General features: G+C 46.1%; 4 protein-coding genes across 4 annotated transcripts in view; 2 read left to right on the top strand and 2 right to left on the bottom strand.

Annotated features, from left to right (window-relative positions):
• Window positions 1-2,258, top strand: part of rapgef1b (Rap guanine nucleotide exchange factor (GEF) 1b) — a 38,648-nt gene extending 36,390 nt beyond the window's left edge. The window contains exons 24-27 of the mRNA XM_076013828.1: window positions 7-108; window positions 197-294; window positions 584-712; window positions 857-2,258. Coding sequence (XP_075869943.1) covers window positions 7-108; window positions 197-294; window positions 584-712; window positions 857-1,007 — 480 coding nt within the window. The 3' untranslated portion in view covers window positions 1,008-2,258. The remainder of the gene's footprint in view (window positions 1-6; window positions 109-196; window positions 295-583; window positions 713-856) is intronic.
• A 133-nt stretch (window positions 2,259-2,391) lies between these two features.
• Window positions 2,392-5,007, bottom strand: uck1 (uridine-cytidine kinase 1). Its single transcript, XM_076013824.1, has 7 exons — window positions 4,770-5,007; window positions 4,138-4,297; window positions 3,800-3,896; window positions 3,580-3,722; window positions 3,401-3,495; window positions 3,265-3,313; window positions 2,392-3,187 (listed from the first exon to the last, which is right to left on the bottom strand). The coding sequence occupies exons 1-7, from the start codon at window positions 4,857-4,859 to the stop codon at window positions 3,000-3,002; spliced, it is 822 nt and encodes a 273-aa protein (XP_075869939.1). The 5' UTR covers window positions 4,860-5,007; the 3' UTR covers window positions 2,392-2,999.
• A 110-nt stretch (window positions 5,008-5,117) lies between these two features.
• dnlz (DNL-type zinc finger) lies at window positions 5,118-6,582 on the bottom strand. The gene is made up of 3 exons (XM_076013827.1): window positions 6,201-6,582; window positions 5,930-6,069; window positions 5,118-5,338 (listed from the first exon to the last, which is right to left on the bottom strand). Exons 1-3 carry the CDS (start codon window positions 6,453-6,455, stop codon window positions 5,200-5,202), a joined length of 534 nt encoding a protein of 177 aa, XP_075869942.1. The 5' UTR covers window positions 6,456-6,582; the 3' UTR covers window positions 5,118-5,199.
• A 3-nt stretch (window positions 6,583-6,585) lies between these two features.
• lrrc8aa (leucine rich repeat containing 8 VRAC subunit Aa) lies at window positions 6,586-18,881 on the top strand. The gene is made up of 3 exons (XM_076013817.1): window positions 6,586-6,981; window positions 10,644-12,771; window positions 13,724-18,881. The coding sequence occupies exons 2-3, from the start codon at window positions 10,654-10,656 to the stop codon at window positions 13,997-13,999; spliced, it is 2,394 nt and encodes a 797-aa protein (XP_075869932.1). The 5' UTR covers window positions 6,586-6,981; window positions 10,644-10,653; the 3' UTR covers window positions 14,000-18,881.
• Window positions 18,882-19,412: the final 531 nt, after the last annotated feature.

The raw sequence follows: 19,412 nt of genomic DNA, 5'->3' as shown, positions 1-19,412 counted from the left end.
TTGCAGCACTTAAGAAAGTTGAACAATTTCAACTCCTACTTGGCAATACTGTCCGCCCTGGACTCGGCCCCCATCAGGCGGTTAGAGTGGCAGAAACAGACTTCAGAGGTGAGGCCAACCTTATGAACACTGACTCGGATGGTTTTCTTCCTTTTTTTCTCTCTAATCTAACGCTGTCTTCATATCGTCCGCTCAGGGATTGGAGGAATATTGCACCTTGATTGACAGCTCCTCCTCCTTCAGAGCGTACAGAGCTGCTCTGGCTGATGTGGAGCCTCCGTGCATCCCGTACTTGTAAGTGCATGAATGCAAAGACCATTCCGGGTGGGGGGGGGGGGTTGGTTTGACACATCCAATTAAAAACTCGCTCGAGCATCTCCATGTTTGACTTATTGTGCACTGCAGCTGAAATTTCTCTCCACTATGCAGCAATGCCTAAAAATAATCATTCAATCCTAAATATCATACGTTCATGGCGACGTCACAGCACAGAAATACTTTGAATTTGATAGTGCCTAGTGTGTTACCATCCTTTGGTTTATAGTTTTTGATGGTCACAACCCTCTCTCTCTCTCTCTTCCAGGGGTCTCATCCTTCAGGACCTGACCTTCGTCCACCTGGGCAACCCAGACCTGATTGACGGCAAAGTCAACTTCTCCAAACGCTGGCAGCAGTTCAACATCTTGGACAGCATGCGGCGCTTCCAGCAAGTGTACGTCAGCAAGGGTCGAATTCACGCATGATTTTTCGAGCGTTTCGTTAAAGATCGTAACCCTCTCAAACATTGCCTGCCACCTCCAACGTCGATACGCTGTGTGTCGTGCCTGCATTAATCGAACCTTGCTTGTCTGTTCAGGCATTATGAGCTGAAGCGGAACGAGGACATCGTCTGCTTCTTCAACGACTTCAGCGACCACCTGGCCGAGGAGGCCCTGTGGGAACTCTCGCTGAAGATCAAGCCCCGGAACATCACGAGGCGCAAGACGGACCGCGAGGAGAAGACATAGGCCACGACTGGCCTGGCCCTTCCCTTCTTCTTCTTTTTTTTTTTTTCCTGAGACTGACCTCCAACTGTGCTTCATGACACTAACTCCACTTTACTACAGACTGAAGAGACGGCCGAATGGAAGCTACCCGCTGGAGGAGGAATCTCTCTTTCTTTCTTTCTTTTTTTTTTTTTGCGGGAGACGCAGAACAAACTGGGGAGCAGCGAAGCGAGGCTGAGGTTTACATTAGAGCCGTGCTGCTCTGGGAGATGATGGGAGGAGGATCAGCAACTCTGGTGCGGGGGGGGAGAGGAGGCCTGGTGCCTGCGAGTGAAGGGTCACGTGGAGAAGACCAAAGTCTGCTCCCTGGGGCTCTCTGTTTTGGAGTCGCTGTGTGTGTGTGTGTGTGTGTGTGTGTGTGTGTGTGTGTGTGTGTGTGTGTGTGTGTGTGTGTGTGTGTGTGTGTGTGTGTGTGAGCGTGCGTGCTGAATCATCCACACCTTCGTTAGCCACTCCTCCCTGTTCTCCCTCCTTTACGTACGTGCCATTTGTTGGTCATTTTCTGCGACCCTCTCATTGACTCACAGGCGCCAAGCCCCCCCCACGCCCCCCCCCCCCTTTTCGTCAGCATCGTCCTCGAGAGCCGCCCACCACGACGTCGCCACACAGGCTGCTAGCCCGAGAACCTGCTGCTGCCGCCGCACCAGGGGGGGAAGAAAGCAGAGTGCGACCGTCGCCGACCGAGGTTGTTTTTGAAACATTTTGTGTAAGAATCATGTATGGTTATGGAAATGTATTATATACAGTCGCTCCTTTTGTTCTCGAAAAGGACGTTTATGCTTACGAGAAGCGCTCGTCTTCTCCCAAAGTGCCGTTCGTATGTGCACTTAAAAAAAAAAAAAATAAAAAAAAGGCAAAAAAAAAAAAAAAAAAAAGCCCCCCCCAAACACACACAAAGATAAATTACTAAAGATGCTGTGATCTATGTTTGTCATACCGAAATCATCGCGTGCCGTGTTCAGGTGTACAGAGCCGCAGGGCTGTCATCACAATCACATCCCCGTCACGTCCGCCCGCGTGCGAGTGTTTGCGTGCGACTGAAGTCCTCAGAGACTCGTGTGTTCGTCAGTCCAACGTGCTGTAGTAAAATCACTTCAATTTCATTTTCTTTATTTTTTGGGGTTTTGCGGGGGGGGGGGGATTGAAAACCAACACATCACACTGTGCTATCAAACTCCAATAAAACAAACTGCTCCGTTTCTATAAATGCAACAGTGGTTGGAAACTTTATTTCAGAACTAAATATATTTAGAAGCTTCATAAACCTTTTGTCTCCGTGTATTTATCCTAACTACAAATATATGTATATTCATTGCATTTCGTAAAAATAGAACCTTTCAAAACGTTCCACACACAAAATGTTTAATACTTTTTTTCCTTCTTTTTTTTTTAATTGTACAACATGGTGCAAGAGTGAGCGCTTACAAAAAAATTAAGGCAGGTATCGTATGCTGTATATAATCAGAAAGGAAGCACTCAACATAGGTCTGGCGTTACCAAAATACAGTCATGTCACAGGACTGGATTTGAATAAGTTAAATCCGACAGGTAAAGCAACAACACGACATCTCGAGTAGTAAAATACTTTTAAATAGGAGGATCCCAAACGAAGAAGCACATAAATGAGATCCGAGTGCAAGAGTTAAAATCACATTCAACATTGAAATAACTGTTCGTACCCCCATTGCTGTTTCACTTTCAGTAACAAGTTGATATTGGAAGTTGAAAATGAAAGAAATTAACTGCGTGACGGAAGACCGTTACATAGCAAAGGTGCGATCTACAAGAATATGTAGTTTACCGATAATCACAGTAAAAAAAAAACAGGAACTCTCTCCTGTACTGAAAGCTTACACTGTAGGATTTTGGACATTTGTTTTTGCTTGTGTGTGTGACAGTGAGAGGGAGGAGGGGGGGCATCAGTAGTACAAACATTCATTCGTCCGCGCCGCCTCAGTGGGGCCGACAGCTCGGCTCCAGCAGGGCCCTCTTCCCCGTAGAACTACTGACGCCATTGTGCAGGTCGTTCTGCTCGGAAATGGCTCGCTTCAGGCTCCGCCCATTAACGGCGCCACGCTGCCATTTGCAGATGTCGCCGTTTAGTATATCCTGGATGTGCTGCACGATGAGGTTGATGGCCACTGGGAAGAGAGAACGGACTTATAAACATCAAACTATTTTATTTGTTAAAAAAGTCACCGTATGAAGACATGCTTACCCATGTTGTCGACTCCTCTTGGAATGATGACATCTACGTACTTCTTCGTCTGGGGGGGGAGAGAAAAAAAAAATCTCTTCAGAAAAAGTTCAGCGATCAGACTCCAACGACTTATCAGGGAGGTTTTTATACTTACAGGCAGGCAAAACTCCTCAAAAGCCGGTTTGACAAACGTCGTGTACTGTGTGAGAATCTGCTCCAGGTCTCTGCCTCGGCTCATGTCTCGCAGAACTGCAGGGACAGGTAGACATCGTAAATGTGGATTGTCTGTGGCGACACTCCTGGACAAACCCTGAGGGAGGCGTGCGTCTTTACCCCTGCGGGACAGCCTGACGTCGGAATCCGTGTCCACGAAGAGCTTCATGTGAAACATGTCCCGTACTTTCTGTGGGTAGAAGACCAGGATCCCCTCGAAGAGGACGACGTCCGCTGGGTAAAATGTGATCTTCTCCTCCAACCTATAACCATGCACGGCGTTAACGACAAAAAGTCTCCAGGAGGTTCTGAGCTACATGCGGCAGAAGTGTGTTTCTACCTGGAATGAGTGACAAAGTCGTATGTGGGAACTTCAACAACCTTTCCCTCCACAATGTCCTTCAAGGTCTTGTGCATTAACTCGTTGTCGAATGCCTCTGCAAGTCAATGACAGGGGAGATTTATTTTCAAGTTGCCCATTTGTGTGACTTGGAAAGTGTACATGAAGCTCTGCTGTTACAATTAGTGGCAGTCCTTCACTAGGTGCTGCTGTACATGTCAAGAAAAGGTCTGTTTGAGCAGTTCCCCTGACTTACACCTTGTGCAAATGATCCTTGGAGAAAAGGCATTTTACATATCCAGCAGAAATACTATTGGGTGTACAAAAACTGGACGCACCTGGATGATCAAAGTTGTACTGGCCCTTCAGAGCTTTGGCCTTCTGATCTGGGGTCAGGACCTTGTAGAAGCTGTCCTGACTGATGATAGCCACCTTCCTCTGGTGATGGTCCACCTTGTTCTGGCCCAGGAGCTCCATGATCTTGGCGCAAACTGTTGACTGTTGCAGGGGGGCGGGGGGAGAGACAACTTTTAGCGCGTCACTTTGATTACAATCCCATCTTTAACGAGATATCCCGGTTATTTGCAGGATAATACTGCGGGCTGACTTTCGGTTTAGACTCAATGACCCCCACCCCCGATGACAACGGAGGACCGTTGTGGCGTAAGTTTGCCTGCTGATGTAATGTTTCTCAGCTGTCTCGGTGTTTACATGGCATCTGCATGCTAGCGGTGTAAAAATGTTTTTAACTCTAAACGGTCGCCATGAAACCCCGTGGCGTTATCAAACGTTCGCAAAGTTGTGCACACTTGTAGTAGGGTGGGCTCGTGTGAATGAGGCGCATGGCCGGAAATGTTTAGAGTCTAAACTGGTTTGACAGGGTTGATTAGCGCTGCTAACTAGCATTGCTAAGTTACTCTGGAGCTAATTGCTGTCGTCGGGGGATTCGAGGGCTGTTCTAAGCACTGACCTTGCCGCTGGCGGTTCCCCCGCTGACTCCGATCAGGAAAGGCCGATGCAGTGGCCTTTCTGACTCATCTTGAGGTCCCGACGCTTCCATAAATTGACTATCGGCGATCAAACCGCGCAGAGCTCTCGATGGCTTGTTTCCGAGAAGGGTATGTTGTTTCTGTACATCTCGCGAGATTTGCCCGTTGACAAGCAACGCTTTCGCTTGCGAACTAACGAAACTGAATCCGACTTTTGAGTCAAATTAAATGGGTTTTACTGGCTAAACATTTTTTTGGCAAGTTGATGGTGAAAATAAATAATCTCTGTACTTGTACCATTTGCAAAAAAATATACATATAATTAAAAGTTCTCAATTTTGCTTTGATTTATTTTATTTTATAAAAATGTACAGCATATTTACAGAATGAATGCAGCCTCTATTTTTAATGTCATTTTATGATTTCCCCGGGATCTTCGCCACTTTGTGTCTTGTCATTCAAAGATTCGTCCTCCACTATTTCCAAAGCAGCACTTCCTTCAACCCTCTTCACAGTCTCTCCTTTGGCGGCAAGTATTTCCTCAATGTTTCTAAAAGTGCAGAAAGAAGCAGAGCACAGTTAGACACAATTAACAGGACTGAAAAGAGAAAATTCTCCAAACTACACTTACAGAAGTTGGGAGGTCATTCGTGTTTAACATTTAAAAATATTTTATTAAAACTTGTTGTTTTTTTTTTTGTGAGTCATGCTAATCTAAATAGAATTGGCAACATCCTCACCCCAACTTTTTGTTTTTGGGAAGACTTTATAGTTTCCCTTGCGCATTGTTATTAATCAGTAAAGGTCATTAAACAACGTCCATATAAGTTTCAGTTTGGGTTAGTCATAACATTTGCTGTTGCAAAATCTGACCACTAGAGTGCAATAACGTCCTATTATGCTCCAAACAACCCAGCTCGATCTTAGTATTGTGTGATTGTTGCAAATAAACATGTTTACTACTAAGCAACGGACACATTACATTGACATATCGTGAAAGTTTAGAACAGTTGACAGTGGAAATATCTTATATTCAAGCTTGTTCCTTGAATGGCCGGGCATCATTCAATGTAAACAACACTGTATCGATGTAACTCTTACGAATTTGGGAAGATATTCTGGTTTAGCGTTAATAGCCAACCTTTTGCCTTCCAGGTCAGAGAACCAGCCGAGGTTATCAGCGATGATGTGGTGGTTTTTACACCCAGGACACGTTACGATCACCACACCTTTGTGGTAGGAGTGTTTGGATATCTTCTGCTTGGACCTGGTGGAGCAAACCTGAAACAAAAATGCATCGATATGCAGTTTAGAAATACACGCAGAAAGAAAAATGTCACATCAACATTTTCTTGGGTAGAAACAACAACGACAACAATGTCCATAGATGAACTATGCTCGAACAGAGGCACCTTGCACGTGTAAATTAGGTGATAATGCGTCGATTGGATCTTTCCAACAGCGTCACAACTGGTACTCGATGTAGTCGCAATTGTTCTGCTATAATGACTAAAATTAACGTTTCCTCTCTCAGAAGTTAAAATCTGAAAACTAATCTGGCTCTGCGTGGGAGGGAGTCTTGTCCTGGCTGTCGTTGGGCGACGAGGGAACCCGGACATGTGTAGACCTCGACAGCATGGGAATATTCGACGGACAGACAGCATCATGTTCTTGAGAAATGTGTGGGGGTGAGACCCGGCGATCTTTTTCGGTAAACTAATAAAAAAAAAAAAAAATTGGATGCCAGTAAAACTAACACACGGAATGACATCAGCGTCTGACTCGTCGCGATGTGATGACATCGACGAAACGTGTATTTTCAAAATAAAATGTATGGTACCAGATAAGTGTTTGAGGATAGCGAAATTCTTTGCGCACGGGCGATGTATCAAGGTAGTGTGCGGTTTTTTCTACTTGAGTTCATCACTTGCTGGTGTTGCATCGAGCTGGACGCTCTAGTTCCGTGTCCAGTGTTCGCTTTGGCGGCGTTTATTTGCACCCGAGGGTCTCCTGCGTATCGCTACTTCCGCCTGCCGCGTGCAGCAACAGTTCTTCTTCGGGGGGAGCTGACGTTTACCCGCTCGACTCACACCTTCGGCCGGGTGTCGCGCCAGCCGGAGCAGCTGAGGACCGCCAGAGAAATGTGCGACCCGTGTGCGGAGGTGGCGAGAGACACCTGCCTCAACAAAAAAGGTACGTTCCCTTTCCACCGTTTTTGGGTCGCGGGTCTAATTGGCTCTGTGTGTTTGGATCCGGGGTGATTTTTACTGCGGCAGTTGGCTAACTGGACATCGTAGTATGAGACATCGTTTCCCGTCCCTGCTGAACCCAAAGGAGAAACCCATTCAACAAAGGGAATGACTTGGGTGACACGTCATTTCGTTACATTTAAACCTCCCTGTCTCGTTTAGTTTGAATGGTGGATAAAACATTATTATTATTATTATTATTATTATTTATTTTATTTGATTATTTTTTACATTACACTGCCCCGTTTCGTCAGCCGTTGGAGGCCAGCAAGGTAAATGTGCTGTGATAACAGAGACTCAGCTGTGTCGGTAAACAGCGGACTTGTCCAAAATAGGCACTCACGACAAAATGAACGAACGCAGTTTAACACCAAGAAGTCGACAGTATTTCGACACATTCATGAAGTACTGTGTGCAATTGGTGACTCAGGCTCGGCTCGCTTCATGGCGTCTTTGTTTTGTTGTTGACGGCAAACAGGGTTATTTTTGAAATTCACGTATGTGAGACTGCTCAGGAGGGTTGTTGCCCGATTTTGACACAGTTATATCATACATGCGATTTTGACACTAACTCAACAAATCGATTGTTTTTAGTTAATTCATGTATTTATTAGTTTGTTAGTTTGTTTGCCATTAAGCGCGTTGTTTTTACTCATAATCTCTAAACCCTACTTTGTTTTGATCAAATTTTCTTGACACCAAATCAACAATTATTTTTGTTTTAGTTAATTTGTTTGTTTGTTTGTTTGTTTGTTTGTATTAAGAGTATTACTTTTACTCATAACCTCATAATTATGTGACCCAGTACCGAAAAATCTATCACAGACAAACCGTTTTGATCAAATTTTCTTTTCTCTTTTTTTTATGTGTCATTTGGGGGGTTGAGTAGGGAGGGTGGTCAATGTGGATGCATCTCCTTTTGCACCGTTTCTTCAAAAAGTATTAAACTGCCAACAAAAAAAAAAAAATATATATATATATATATGAAATTGACTCAAGCCAAAGCAATTGGAGGTACCTCAAACTGTGCTGTCGAGACAAAAACTTACTTCCTTGGACTGATGACAGGATGTGTTAAGTGCTTTTATTTATTTATTTATTTAGGACAGCATTGACTGGTTAGAGGGGAAAGAACTGTTGCCAAGACCTGGATAAGAAAACATTTATAGTTAAGATGGTTGAATGATAGACAGATAGATAAATAATTGTGAAGGTAGAATGAAGACTGACAATGCCAGTAATGCACTTTTCAAGGAATCTATGAGCTTAAATGCCCATAAATAATGAAAAGAAATTAACGCAGAAAAGAAGTGTCCTTTATTTGTCTGGGTTATAAATTCTTGTTTGATTTTTGGTGTGAAACACATTTTTTCCTTAAAATCTGGTCAATGTTCGCCTTCACACGGTTCCGAGTTATCTCTATATAAAATAGGGGTATTGTGTTTTATTTGTGCAAAAGAAAAAGGAACTGTAACATTATCACTGACTTTCTAAAGATGATAGTTTGGTGTTTATGAGTGAGAACCAGTTGGACCTGGTTAGGTGATAAAACATGGTGCTATGTGATCCACGTCTGGATGTGTCAAGTCCTCGGTTATCAGTGTCATTGGCAGGTGGCTTGAGAAAAAAAAAAGCTGTGATGTCAAGCTTAGAAAAACATGCAAAATAAATGAGAAAATGTTTGAGAGATTGTGTTTCTGCTCACGATTCTGTTTATTTAGCAAACGTCTAATTTTAAGCAGTTAAATTGAATTGTTATAAATATAATCGACCTAAGCATAATTCTATAAATAATAAATCATAATAAATAAATAAATAAACATCAAATAGAAAATCAGAATGGAACACTGATAGTTGGAAAGTGGTTTGTGTAGTGTTTTGCCAATAAGATCCCTTTTAAGTTGATTGAGAAGGGAGGAATTGGCAATTAATCAATAATTATCCGTCTATCTGGGATAAGACTGCAGTCATGCAGGCATGCTGCTCGGGTATCCACAGTCATTTCCATGCCAGCTGGAAAAAAGAATTGCTTCAGCGGCTTTGGCTCCACCACATTGTCTCTAACCCCCCCACCCCTTTTAGAAGTTCCTGGAAGGCCTCCAAAGGGAAATGTCCAAGAGTCATTCTAATCTTATGTCATGGCCAAGATAAAAATCCATGGGATCTTCATCCCAGTGCTCCAGAATTACCTCTAGGGTGTTTTGTTTTTTTTAAAGGTCTGATTCATTTTTGTTTGATTTGCATCATATAATTGTGATTACACAGACTGAGGATCTCCTATCACAGACGTCAAAGCCTGGCGTTCCTCAGTCTCTTACTTTGAAGGCATGTTGTCAAAATAAATAGTACTGGGGTCGTTAAAATCTTCCTTGATAATTCTTGCATGAGAAAACTGCTTTTCGTGGATGATATTGCGTTGTTGGTTTCAGATTTGCACTACAGTATATTACTTTGCCTGCCGGGGCAGTCCGCTGAGTTCATCCGATGATCTAATTTCCTTTAGTTCTTCAAGGTTGAAGTCTTTGGTCTGTTTGTCTGCGGGGGGGGGGGGGGGGGTTTGTAGACAAATAAGCTTCCTACTGGCTACTGGTTGGTGAAAAACCACATGAACCAAAGCCTTGAACTTCAGTTAGTCATGCTCTTCAAGGATTAAAGATTTACTTTTACATAGATAGGTGCATTAGTCCATGCTGGTGCTGTGTTTTTTTTTTTGTAATGACTAAATCTGTTTCTTAACCATTACATGATAGGTGTGTCTCTACACCTGTATTGCTTTAGATTTTTGTGCCACCGGTGTCTCGTGAGAGGTTATAGATATCCTATCTTGTTCTTGCAACACTCTCTAGATGTCACAAACAGATTGTAAACAAATTCAGCATGCCACACTCGGTGCTCATCTCATAGTTGGTCTTTTTTTTTTTTTTTTTTAAAAAGGAGGGGCGAGGGGGGTTCCAAGTTGGAGGTTTTTAGTGGAGAGGTTGGGTTGACAGCATGAGCTGCAATTTCATAGGTGTAGAAAGGCAGCAACCTTGCAGAGAAGGCCCACAGTCACTGTACTGGCATTCTGGTTTGAACTGGATTAAACAAGGCTTGTTCTGTGACTGCAAGTGCAGCTATCCCCTTTCATCCTTTTCCTGTAAGCAAGGTTGAGTGGACAGGGATTTATTTGTTTTAGATTTCAAGATCAGCTCCTCCCTGCTTCATAATAAGAGTCAGAAGATTATTGTTTCAGGATGTTCTCTTTGTTGAACTGTCTGAAAATAAGGGGAACATAAACTTGATATATCCCTGAGAGATTAAAGATCCTATGTTATGCAATATTCACTTTACCCATCTTTTCTAACAGTAGCCTTTCACAAAACTCCTTAGCAATGAGAAAAGTCAACAATGTCCTTATTTTGCTTTTGTCCCCTCCCAAAACCCGTGAAAGTTTCAAAAAAGCATCCGTTGCAGCAGGAAGCCAAAACTCACTCTTCTGGAGTTGGCTGTGAACAGAGGTCTATGTCTGCAGCTCACCACAGAACTATAGAGCGTCAACTGTCATTTGGCAACGATAAAGAGTATTTCCCTCCCTCCCACCCTCCCTCCTTTCTTTCCTTTTTCCAGACAAACCATCATGATTCCCATCACAGAGCTCCGGTACTTTGCTGACACACAGCCAGCGTACCGTATCCTGAAGCCATGGTGGGACGTATTCACCGACTACATCTCCGTCGTCATGCTGATGATCGCGGTGTTCGGCGGCACGCTGCAGGTCACGCAGGACAAGATGATCTGCCTGCCTTGCAAGTGGGTGGTCAACAAGTCGTGCGAGACCATGCCCGCCCAAAACCTGAGCGCTGCCTTTGCGCCGGAACCCAAAGGCATCCAGTATGACCTGGACCGCCACCAGTACAACTACGTCGACGCCGTCTGCTACGAGAACAAACTGCACTGGTTTGCCAAATACTTCCCCTACCTGGTGCTACTCCACACCCTGATCTTCCTCGCCTGCAGCAACTTCTGGTTCAAGTTCCCACGCACCAGTTCCAAACTGGAGCACTTTGTCTCCATCCTCCTCAAGTGCTTCGACTCCCCGTGGACAACGAGGGCTTTGTCCGAGACGGTGGTGGAGGAGAGCGACCAAGCCAAGCCCGTGGGCAAAATGAACGGCTCGATGGACAAGAAGGCCTCATTTGTGAGCGAGGACGTGGAGGCCAGCGTGCCCATGCTCCAGCGGACAAAGTCCAGGATTGAACAAGGGATCGTGGACCGCTCCGAGACGGGAGTGCTGGACAAAAAGGAAGGGGAGCAGGCCAAGGCGCTCTTTGAGAAGGTGAAGAAGTTCCGGATCCACGTCGAGGAGGGCGATATCGTGTACCGCCTCTACATACGCCAGACTATCATCAAAGTGATCAAGTTCATACTGATCATCAGCTACACGGCCTATTACGTGCGCTACATCAGATTCAGCGTGGTGTGCTCGGTGAACATTGAGAAGTTAACGGGGTACAACGTGTTCCACTGCGCTCACCCGCTGGCGACGCTCTTCAAGATCCTGGCCTGTTTCTACATCAGCTTGGTGGTGGTCTACGGCCTCATCTGCATGTACACCCTTTGCTGGATGCTGAGACGCTCGCTCAAGCGCTACTCCTTCGAGTCGATCCGCGAGGAGAGCAGCTACAGCGACATCCCGGACCTGAAGAACGACTTCGCCTTCATGCTGCACATGATCGACCAGTACGACCCGTTGTACTCCAAGCGCTTTGCCGTGTTCCTGTCCGAGGTGAGCGAGAACAAGCTGAGGCAGCTCAACCTGAACAACGAGTGGACGCTGGAGAAGCTGCGGCAGCGCATCACCAAGAACTCCCAGGAGAAGCTGGAGCTGCACCTCTTCATGCTCAGCGGCATCCCGGACACCGTGTTCGACCTGGTCGAGCTGGAGGTGGTGAAGCTGGAGCTCATCCCCGACGTGACCATCCCGCCGATCATCGCCCAGCTCTCCAACCTGAGGGAGATGTGGCTCTACCACACGCCAGCCAAAATAGAGGCTCCGGCTCTGGCTTTCCTGAGGGAGAACCTCAGGTCCCTTCACATCAAATTCACGGACATCAAGGAGATCCCGTTGTGGATCTACAGCCTGAAGAATCTCAGCGAGCTGCACTTGACCGGCAACTTGAGCGCGGAAAACAATCGGTACATCGTCATCGACGGCCTCCGGGAGCTCAAGAGCCTGAAGGTGCTGCGTCTGAAGAGCAACCTGACCAAGTTGCCCCAGGTGGTGACCGACGTGGGCGTGCACCTGCAGAAGCTGTCCATCAACAACGAGGGCACCAAGCTGATGGTGCTCAACAGCCTGAAGAAGATGGTCAACCTGACGGAGCTGGAGCTGGTCCGCTGCGACCTGGAGCGCATCCCGCACTCCATCTTCAGCCTGCACAACCTGCAGGAGATCGACCTGAAGGACAACAACCTGAAGACCATCGAGGAGATCATCAGCTTCCAGCACCTGCACCGCCTCATGTGCCTCAAGCTGTGGTACAATCAGATCGCCTACATCCCCATCCAGATCGGAACGCTCACCAACCTGGAGAGGCTGTACCTCAACCGGAACAAGATCGAGAAGATGCCCACTCAGCTGTTCTTCTGCCGCAAGCTGCGATTCCTGGACCTGAGTCACAACAACCTGACGAGTATCCACACCGACGTCGGCTTCCTCCAAAACCTGCAGTACTTTGCGGTCACGGCAAACAGGGTAAGAAAGAAAAAACAAACTTTTTTTCTTTTTTGATATTCTAAAGAGTTCAGGAAGAAGCAGGTATTGAAAATGGATGGACGGATATTCTAAACAACCTTTTACCACCACGTTATCTGTCTTAATCATATGTAAATAACTTTGCGTGAAAGGCCACATAAAGTTTTCCCGGAGGTCAAAGTATTCAAAGCTTCGAAGTCTGTAGACATGTTGGCAGCTATGACTTCAACGACACAAGGCGCTCTGGGAGGGCCACAAGAGCTGAAAGAAAATCGTCTTGTTTCTTCACGTCTATGGAACTGCAGACTTTAGCACGCCTGTCTGTCCTGTGTCTGTGCGTGCATCCGCGCTGATGCCACACAATAGATAAACGCTGTCCTGTTTCCATCAAAGCATTTTTCCCATTTCTTTTTTTTCTTTTTTATTGCCGTCAGGGCACCGAGCTGAGGCAAAGTTTAGTCACGTTCACGATTGGAATGCACGCTGCGAGAGAACCACGTAACGACTTCCTGGACACGATGGACTCATTTTCCTTTTTTTTTACTTTCTACTCCAGGCTGTTGTTAGTCAAAGGCCAGCGTCGGTGTGTTTGGAAGCGGCTAAAAATAGGAACGTTTAATTGGACCGTTCTGCTTTTACAAGGCCTGTTTTTGCCTTCAGTTAATGCTGCTCTCGCTAATGCCGCGTGCGCTATGAATTTAAATCAGTTGTGTAATTATGTCCGCGCAGATGGTTGGATTGGGAATTTGTTTTCTGCAGTCATTAATTAAAAAAAGAGAAGTGTAATATAATTTCTCCAAGAAAGAAATGACCAGACTTCACGAAGAAGTTTCCGGCGTCGTGACTGTCGAGCCGTCGGCCCTTTCACTTCACTTTCCCTCGGATGTCCTGCGACTGACCTTTCGAGCGTCTCTCAGTCAGAAGCTGATTGACAAGTCTGTCTTCTTTCCAGATCGAGACTTTGCCCCCGGAGCTGTTCAAGTGCAAGAAGCTGCGTACTCTGAACCTGGGGAACAACTGCCTGCAGACGCTGCCGTCACGTTTCGGAGAGCTGACCGGCCTGACCCAGCTGGAGCTGAGAGGCAACCGTCTGGAGTGCCTGCCGGTGGAGCTGGGCGAGTGTCGGCTGCTGAAGCGCAGCGCCCTGGTGGTGGAGGAGGACGTGTTCAACACGCTGCCGTCGGAAGTCAAAGAGCAGCTCTGGAGGGCGGATAAAGAGCAGGCTTGAGCCGGAGAGAACGATCGAGCTTTTTTGTTTTTTTGTTTTTTTTTTGTTGTTTTTTTTATTTCTAGTGGGAAGACGGAGCTTGAGATCTTTGCTCCAAAGGGGGGGGGGGCGGTGGAGCCTTGAACGCCGCTAGCCTCCCATTCCTGGGAATCGTGTAAAGTCATGGAAGCTCTTGGAGCCCCAAAGATGTCCTTTTGGAAATCACTAAACATACATTTGCTAAGACAAAGAAACTCTCAGCCGGCTTGTTGATGACATGCACTGCTGCGTGGTGGTGGTGGTGGTGGTGGTGGTGGTGGTGGCTTCTCTCTGGCATTATACTGAATGTAACAACTGCAGGTCGGCAGTTAAAGCAGCTGATGTCTACTATGCATGTCACAGTGAGACATTGCAAGCAAATTACTGCAAATGAGAAAACTAGAAGTTTTTTGGGTTTTGTTTTGTTTTTTTGCTTGAATCAGCTCGTCTGTGCCCACGAGCACCTATTTGCAGATCTTGTGATCCGTTACGCAAATTGAACTCCTTCCCACTTAGCATCCGCCTGCTGACGGTTTCGCAGCTCAGCACGTCGCCGGATCCCGGCAGATGTTGGGAAGTGATTTGTAACTGCGACCAGCAGCTAATTTGTCAAAGCGGGAAGGCTTGGACCCGCCTCCTCTGGGCTCTGTGTACCAAAGGAGTGAAGACATTTGGTGCAAACAAACAGACTGTGCGATGATGACAGACCGACTTGTCTCGCGGCGCAGCTGATCTCAACGTGGGCCTTAGCGCAGAGCGCCGTCAAAGTGTCGAACAGAAGCGGCTCTGTGCAGCGTCTTCATTGTTCCTTGGTGGTAGTTTGGCCAAAGTGAAGACGTACTCCTCACTTATTGCATTATTTTATTTTTTTGCTTAATCTTTGTTTGCATGATGAAACATTATTCACAGCACAGGTATCATTTAATGAGTGTCAGACTGATTGTGAAATTTAATGAATTAATTATGCCTTTAATCTGCATAACACGGTATCTTTTACTGGTACCAATCATTTGTATTCGTTATATTGTATTATTTTGGTCTGTAAATCTCCTTTTTTTTTCCTAGTTGGATTAACGTTCAAGGCATGCGTGATAACAACAAAAAAAATCAGCATGCACTGAATGCGACGCTCCATTTGAATTTCTGATTTAAAACCCTTTAACAACCAGTCAGATCTGACTAAAAATATGAATTTTTTGCAGGCTTCTTTATTTAGTCGGCGGTCAGAAAAATGAGGCGAGGGTCCTCGAAGGCAAAAGCACCCCTTTTGTTCTGTTGCGTGTCCGAGTCACAGGGTCCAAATTTAGAGAATTAGTCGTCACACTTTATTTATTTTTTTAATTTATTGAGGCACTTTTTATTTTTGCGAGCCAGCAGATCTGCAGCAGATAACTCTGAGGTGGTCAAATCAGCACAGCGAGGCTTAAAAGTCTCATCTTATGCAAAAAAAAAAAAAAAAAAAATTCCTTTGCCAGTGTTTTGTAACGAGAGCGTGTGTTCTCTCAACGTGCCAGTGAACTCGTCACAGATGAGAAACCTCCATCCTGGACCTGTTTCTCCCCGCTCAGAACGCACATGCTCAAACGTGTCACTCCCCTTTGTGACGTCACAAAGGGAAGCTACACTGTGCTTCGGCCGTTGCCTCTTCTAAGTCAGCGGCGACGCACAACCCCCAGCCGGCTGTTTGTTCCGGCCTCTGAGAATCTTGTTTTTATCTCCTTCCAAACATGTGAGCGTCGCTTTTAGCAGGAAGCTAACACCAAGCGTCTTTACTTGAGGCTGTAAACACGGGGCTAAATATTTGGTTCGCTCGGACATGTATTTAATCATGCGAAGCTGCTCCTCTGGAGTCTGAAATACAATCTGAATCTGGAAGTGGGTGTGATATTGCATCTTTAATGGGGAGACGAATGTCTGCGGCGCACTGCTGACCCCTCAGCCTCTCTCTTCTCTCCAGGGAGGACGTGGACGTTTTTAATGGCCTTGTTTTGTCACGAATGCGGACAAACAGGAAACTGCAGAGTGAAAAAAAAAAAGATGTTTTTTTTGTTTTTTTTGTTTTTTTTCCCCCTCTGTCTCTGTCTCTCCCTCTCGAGGGGAAACATTAGCGGGTGAAAGAATACACAGTATGGGATTCCCACATCCACGGTCCAAATTAGTGCAACGTGCTCTGTCTGCTTGAAACACTTTACTTGTTAGGAGCCCAGATTTAATAGCAGCATTTGGAGTCGGGCCGCTATGTTTGGTTCGCTGTTTTCTCCAGCCAGACATCTCGCTGCTTATGTGGCCTTACCCCTTTACAAGCCGTATGCCCTCTTTAATGATCACAAACATTATCTTTATGACTTTCATGTGTCGTAAAATACTTTTCTTTTTTTTTGGGTTTTACACACACACATGGGTCACGTGGTGTTTGTCGCCTTATTGTTTCCAGTCTTTCCTCCCCTGTTGCCCCGGCGTTATTAAGAGATTCCCATGAGTTTAAAGGTCCCGCATCACGCAAAATTCACTTTATATGTCTTCAGTAACGCTAAGGTACGTTAGCTCTTTGTGATGTCACAAAGGGCCCCTCCCTCTGAGACGGCCTCACAGCTGCTACGCTTTGGAGCCGTGCCAGACACGTGGACGCCAAAACAAAGCCGCTCTGTCTTTCGCAGAAAGCTCAAACTGAGACTGTTTTTGCGGGAGGCCAATCGTGCGGAGAGATCTACTGAGGTCGTAATGGAAGCACGCAGGAATGAAACGTCATTCATTTCCAAAGAATGAAGATCTGCCCCTGTTTTTCTCTCCGCCTGGGGCCTGAGCTAAATCCAAACAGCCCTCTGCGGGTCACGCCGTCCTGTTTTGAAACCGGAGCCGCCGCCGCCGCCGCCGCTGCTTTTGAACGCGTCGACTGGCGGCGTTTCTGTCAGCGGGAGGTAAAGGTCACAGAGACGGCGAGCAGGGGGAGGCGGCCACGGCACAGCCGAGCAGAGAGGAGCAGAGTTTTTCCATGCTGAGCGGCGCGATGAGAAAAACGAGTTTTTCCCCCTCCTGCCCCCATTTTCAAAGCCTCAAGACAGCAGGCGCAAAAAAAAAAAAAGACATAAAATGTGAATGCGGTTTGAGAAGTTGCAGGTTGAACTGTTGGAACGTACACACCAGGCGGCACAGCAGCCCAGCTACAGGACGACTTTGTCTGTTTCCCCTGGTCACCTGAGTTGAATTTGAGACGGCGGTGCTGCAGTGCAGGTACGGCCGCTGCCGCTGCTGCTGCTGCTGCTGCTGACGCTAATGAAAAAGTGTGTTGGGGGGGGCTAGGGAGAAATCCCCGTCCTGCAGCGTGCCGCTGAATGCCACTCTAACAGGGCCTGTCAATAATTGGCTCCGTGTCATTAAAAGTTACTGGATGTGGAGACGCGGTGGTTACAGCAGGTGGAGTCGCTTCCTCCCTTAAAGTGCCATGTCGCTCCTTCAGCGAATCAAAGACGGTTTCGGGGGGGGGAAGAAAAACACGACGCGGTCACGACTCACCGTGCGTCTGCATGTTTCGGCCGTGACTCACCGCCGGCCCTCCAGTCTGCCTGACCTTTAGTGACTGCAGCCGGCTCGTCCTCGAGGGGTCACTTCCCTTCTCTGGGCCGCACCGCGAGCCGCGATCAAACCCACCACACCCGACACCCCCCCCCCCCGGCATTTCCTGCACGTCAGCATCGCCCCGGGTGTGACGCCGCCGCCGAGGCCGGTCGCCAGAAATGTCGTGGTGAGCAAAAGCAAAACGGGAAGTAAAAAAATGAACTGGATGGGGTTTATTTTAGTTCTCGCTTTTCAGGAAGTTTCTGGCAAGTGTCTGGTCTGTAAGGTCCAGTATGTGACATTTAAAATGAGCTCTGTGAGGTGCAGGGCATTTTTTATATAGATATACCTTTTTTTTTTTCTTTTTTTTTTTACCCAATGAAATCACAAAAAAAATGTTTTTCTTTTCATTGGCTAAAAATAAGCATTTGCGTCGTGTAAAGAGCAGATGTCTGTAAGGACACGTGGGATTAAGCAAAGGTTTAGCAGTAACATTGTTTTCAGTATTCTTTGTTACCATTCGATACTGGTGAATCTTACACACAGGGCCTTTACAAAAAAAAAAAAAAAAAAAAAAAGTGTATCGACATAGGCTGCTTTCATTTCACGTCCAACTCGAGGAGTGAATTTTGAGTGATTAAGTTTGACGATCTGATGCCTCTACAGTGACCTCTCGTCCACAAGGAAAAGACAGCTACTAGAGCCCAGTGACAGCATTTCTATTGAGCTACAAGCAGCGGCGCTGTGTGGTTGAGCGAGCATCACTGTTGTCTTGCTGTTAATAGCTACAAACGGCTGCTTCCGTTTTCACTTGAACCCCGGACTGCATTATTTAAAAGAACAGATGCCTTGATTGCATTGAATTTTTTTGTTTCGTTTTGTATATAAAACTTTTTTTTTTCTTTCTTTCTTTTTTTTTTCTTTTTTCTTTTTTTTTTTTTTAAAGATACGTGATTGTATTTACTACGTGAGTTGAGTTCATCTCTGTATTGTGATGCCTGTCGATCCGGGGTGTATTACAAAAAAAAAAAAAAATACCTTCTGACGTTGGGGCGGGGCGAGGGGTGTCGCATCCATCGCATCCGAAAGCATGACGTGAACGTGGACGGTTTCAGTCTCCGTCACACGAGACCACGACCTTGTTGACTTATTGACCGATGTCGCCGGGCGGCCCGAGCGACGGCTTTTTAACGGGACGCCTTCAACCGCGGACTTCTGAAGTTTGACGTCCAAATGTTCAGAATCTACTTTTGTATCGTTCTGACTCCTGATAAGAAAATGAAAATAAATGCCTCACAATGATCAACAATCGTGGTCCAAAAAGACTGTCTCATCTTTTCATTTTCAATCTCTTTCAGTTCCGCTATTTTGTCAGTCATAAACAACAACTCTGTTGTGTGTTGTGTCTGCCTTGTTTTTCAGGCAGGCTGTCAACAGAGAGCTAAAGCTGCTGCTTTCTGTAAATCTTGTAAAATCTTTGCACGTCTGTTATCTCGGCAGTTGCGTCGGAGGGTGACAATTAAGTCCAAATTCAACCAACAACAACAACAACAACAACAACAAAAAAAAAGAGTCCCTGCACACATGGCCAACTTTCAGAATTTATTGCGGCGGTTCGGCACTAATGTCTAGTACCGAAACGTCGCAATAAGTTCTGCAAGTTGGCCATGTGCGCGGGTCCGGAAGCGCAGCTCTTTCTTTTAATAGTAAAACGTGAAGTCCTTTGGAATAAGGTCCAAGTCGCGCAATAAAGCCTCGCGACCACCAGGGGGAGCTGTAGGCCAGTTCAACCGCATGTTACTCTGCCGTCTCGAGCGGCACCTGCTGGCCGTCCCGGGCT

Source organism: Nelusetta ayraudi, unplaced genomic scaffold, assembly GCF_046127955.1.
Source record: "Nelusetta ayraudi isolate G7.1 ecotype Tasmania unplaced genomic scaffold, CSIRO-AGI_Nayr_v1 ptg000160l, whole genome shotgun sequence".
Taxonomy (NCBI): Eukaryota; Metazoa; Chordata; class Actinopteri; order Tetraodontiformes; family Monacanthidae; genus Nelusetta; species Nelusetta ayraudi.
The sequence above is the reverse complement of the archived record's forward strand: the minus strand, read 5'-3'. Positions and strand labels throughout refer to the sequence as shown.

Excerpts from the sequence above, each read along its gene's own strand:
- lrrc8aa (XM_076013817.1), top strand. The coding sequence starts at position 10,654 with ATGATTCCCATCACAGAGCTCCGGTACTTTGCTGACACACAGCCAGCG. Across the intron at positions 12,772-13,723 it reads TTGCGGTCACGGCAAACAGG|ATCGAGACTTTGCCCCCGGA; the intron begins GTAAGAAAGAAA and ends TCTTCTTTCCAG.
- uck1 (XM_076013824.1), bottom strand. The coding sequence starts at position 4,859 with ATGGAAGCGTCGGGACCTCAAGATGAGTCAGAAAGGCCACTGCATCGG. Across the intron at positions 3,496-3,579 it reads CGTCAGGCTGTCCCGCAGGG|TTCTGCGAGACATGAGCCGA; the intron begins GTAAAGACGCAC and ends CTGTCCCTGCAG. Across the intron at positions 3,314-3,400 it reads TTGAGGAGTTTTGCCTGCCT|ACGAAGAAGTACGTAGATGT; the intron begins GTAAGTATAAAA and ends CTCCCCCCCCAG.
- dnlz (XM_076013827.1), bottom strand. The coding sequence starts at position 6,455 with ATGATGCTGTCTGTCCGTCGAATATTCCCATGCTGTCGAGGTCTACAC. Across the intron at positions 6,070-6,200 it reads ACCTAATTTACACGTGCAAG|GTTTGCTCCACCAGGTCCAA; the intron begins GTGCCTCTGTTC and ends TTTTTGTTTCAG. Across the intron at positions 5,339-5,929 it reads TCTGACCTGGAAGGCAAAAG|AAACATTGAGGAAATACTTG; the intron begins GTTGGCTATTAA and ends CTGCACTTTTAG.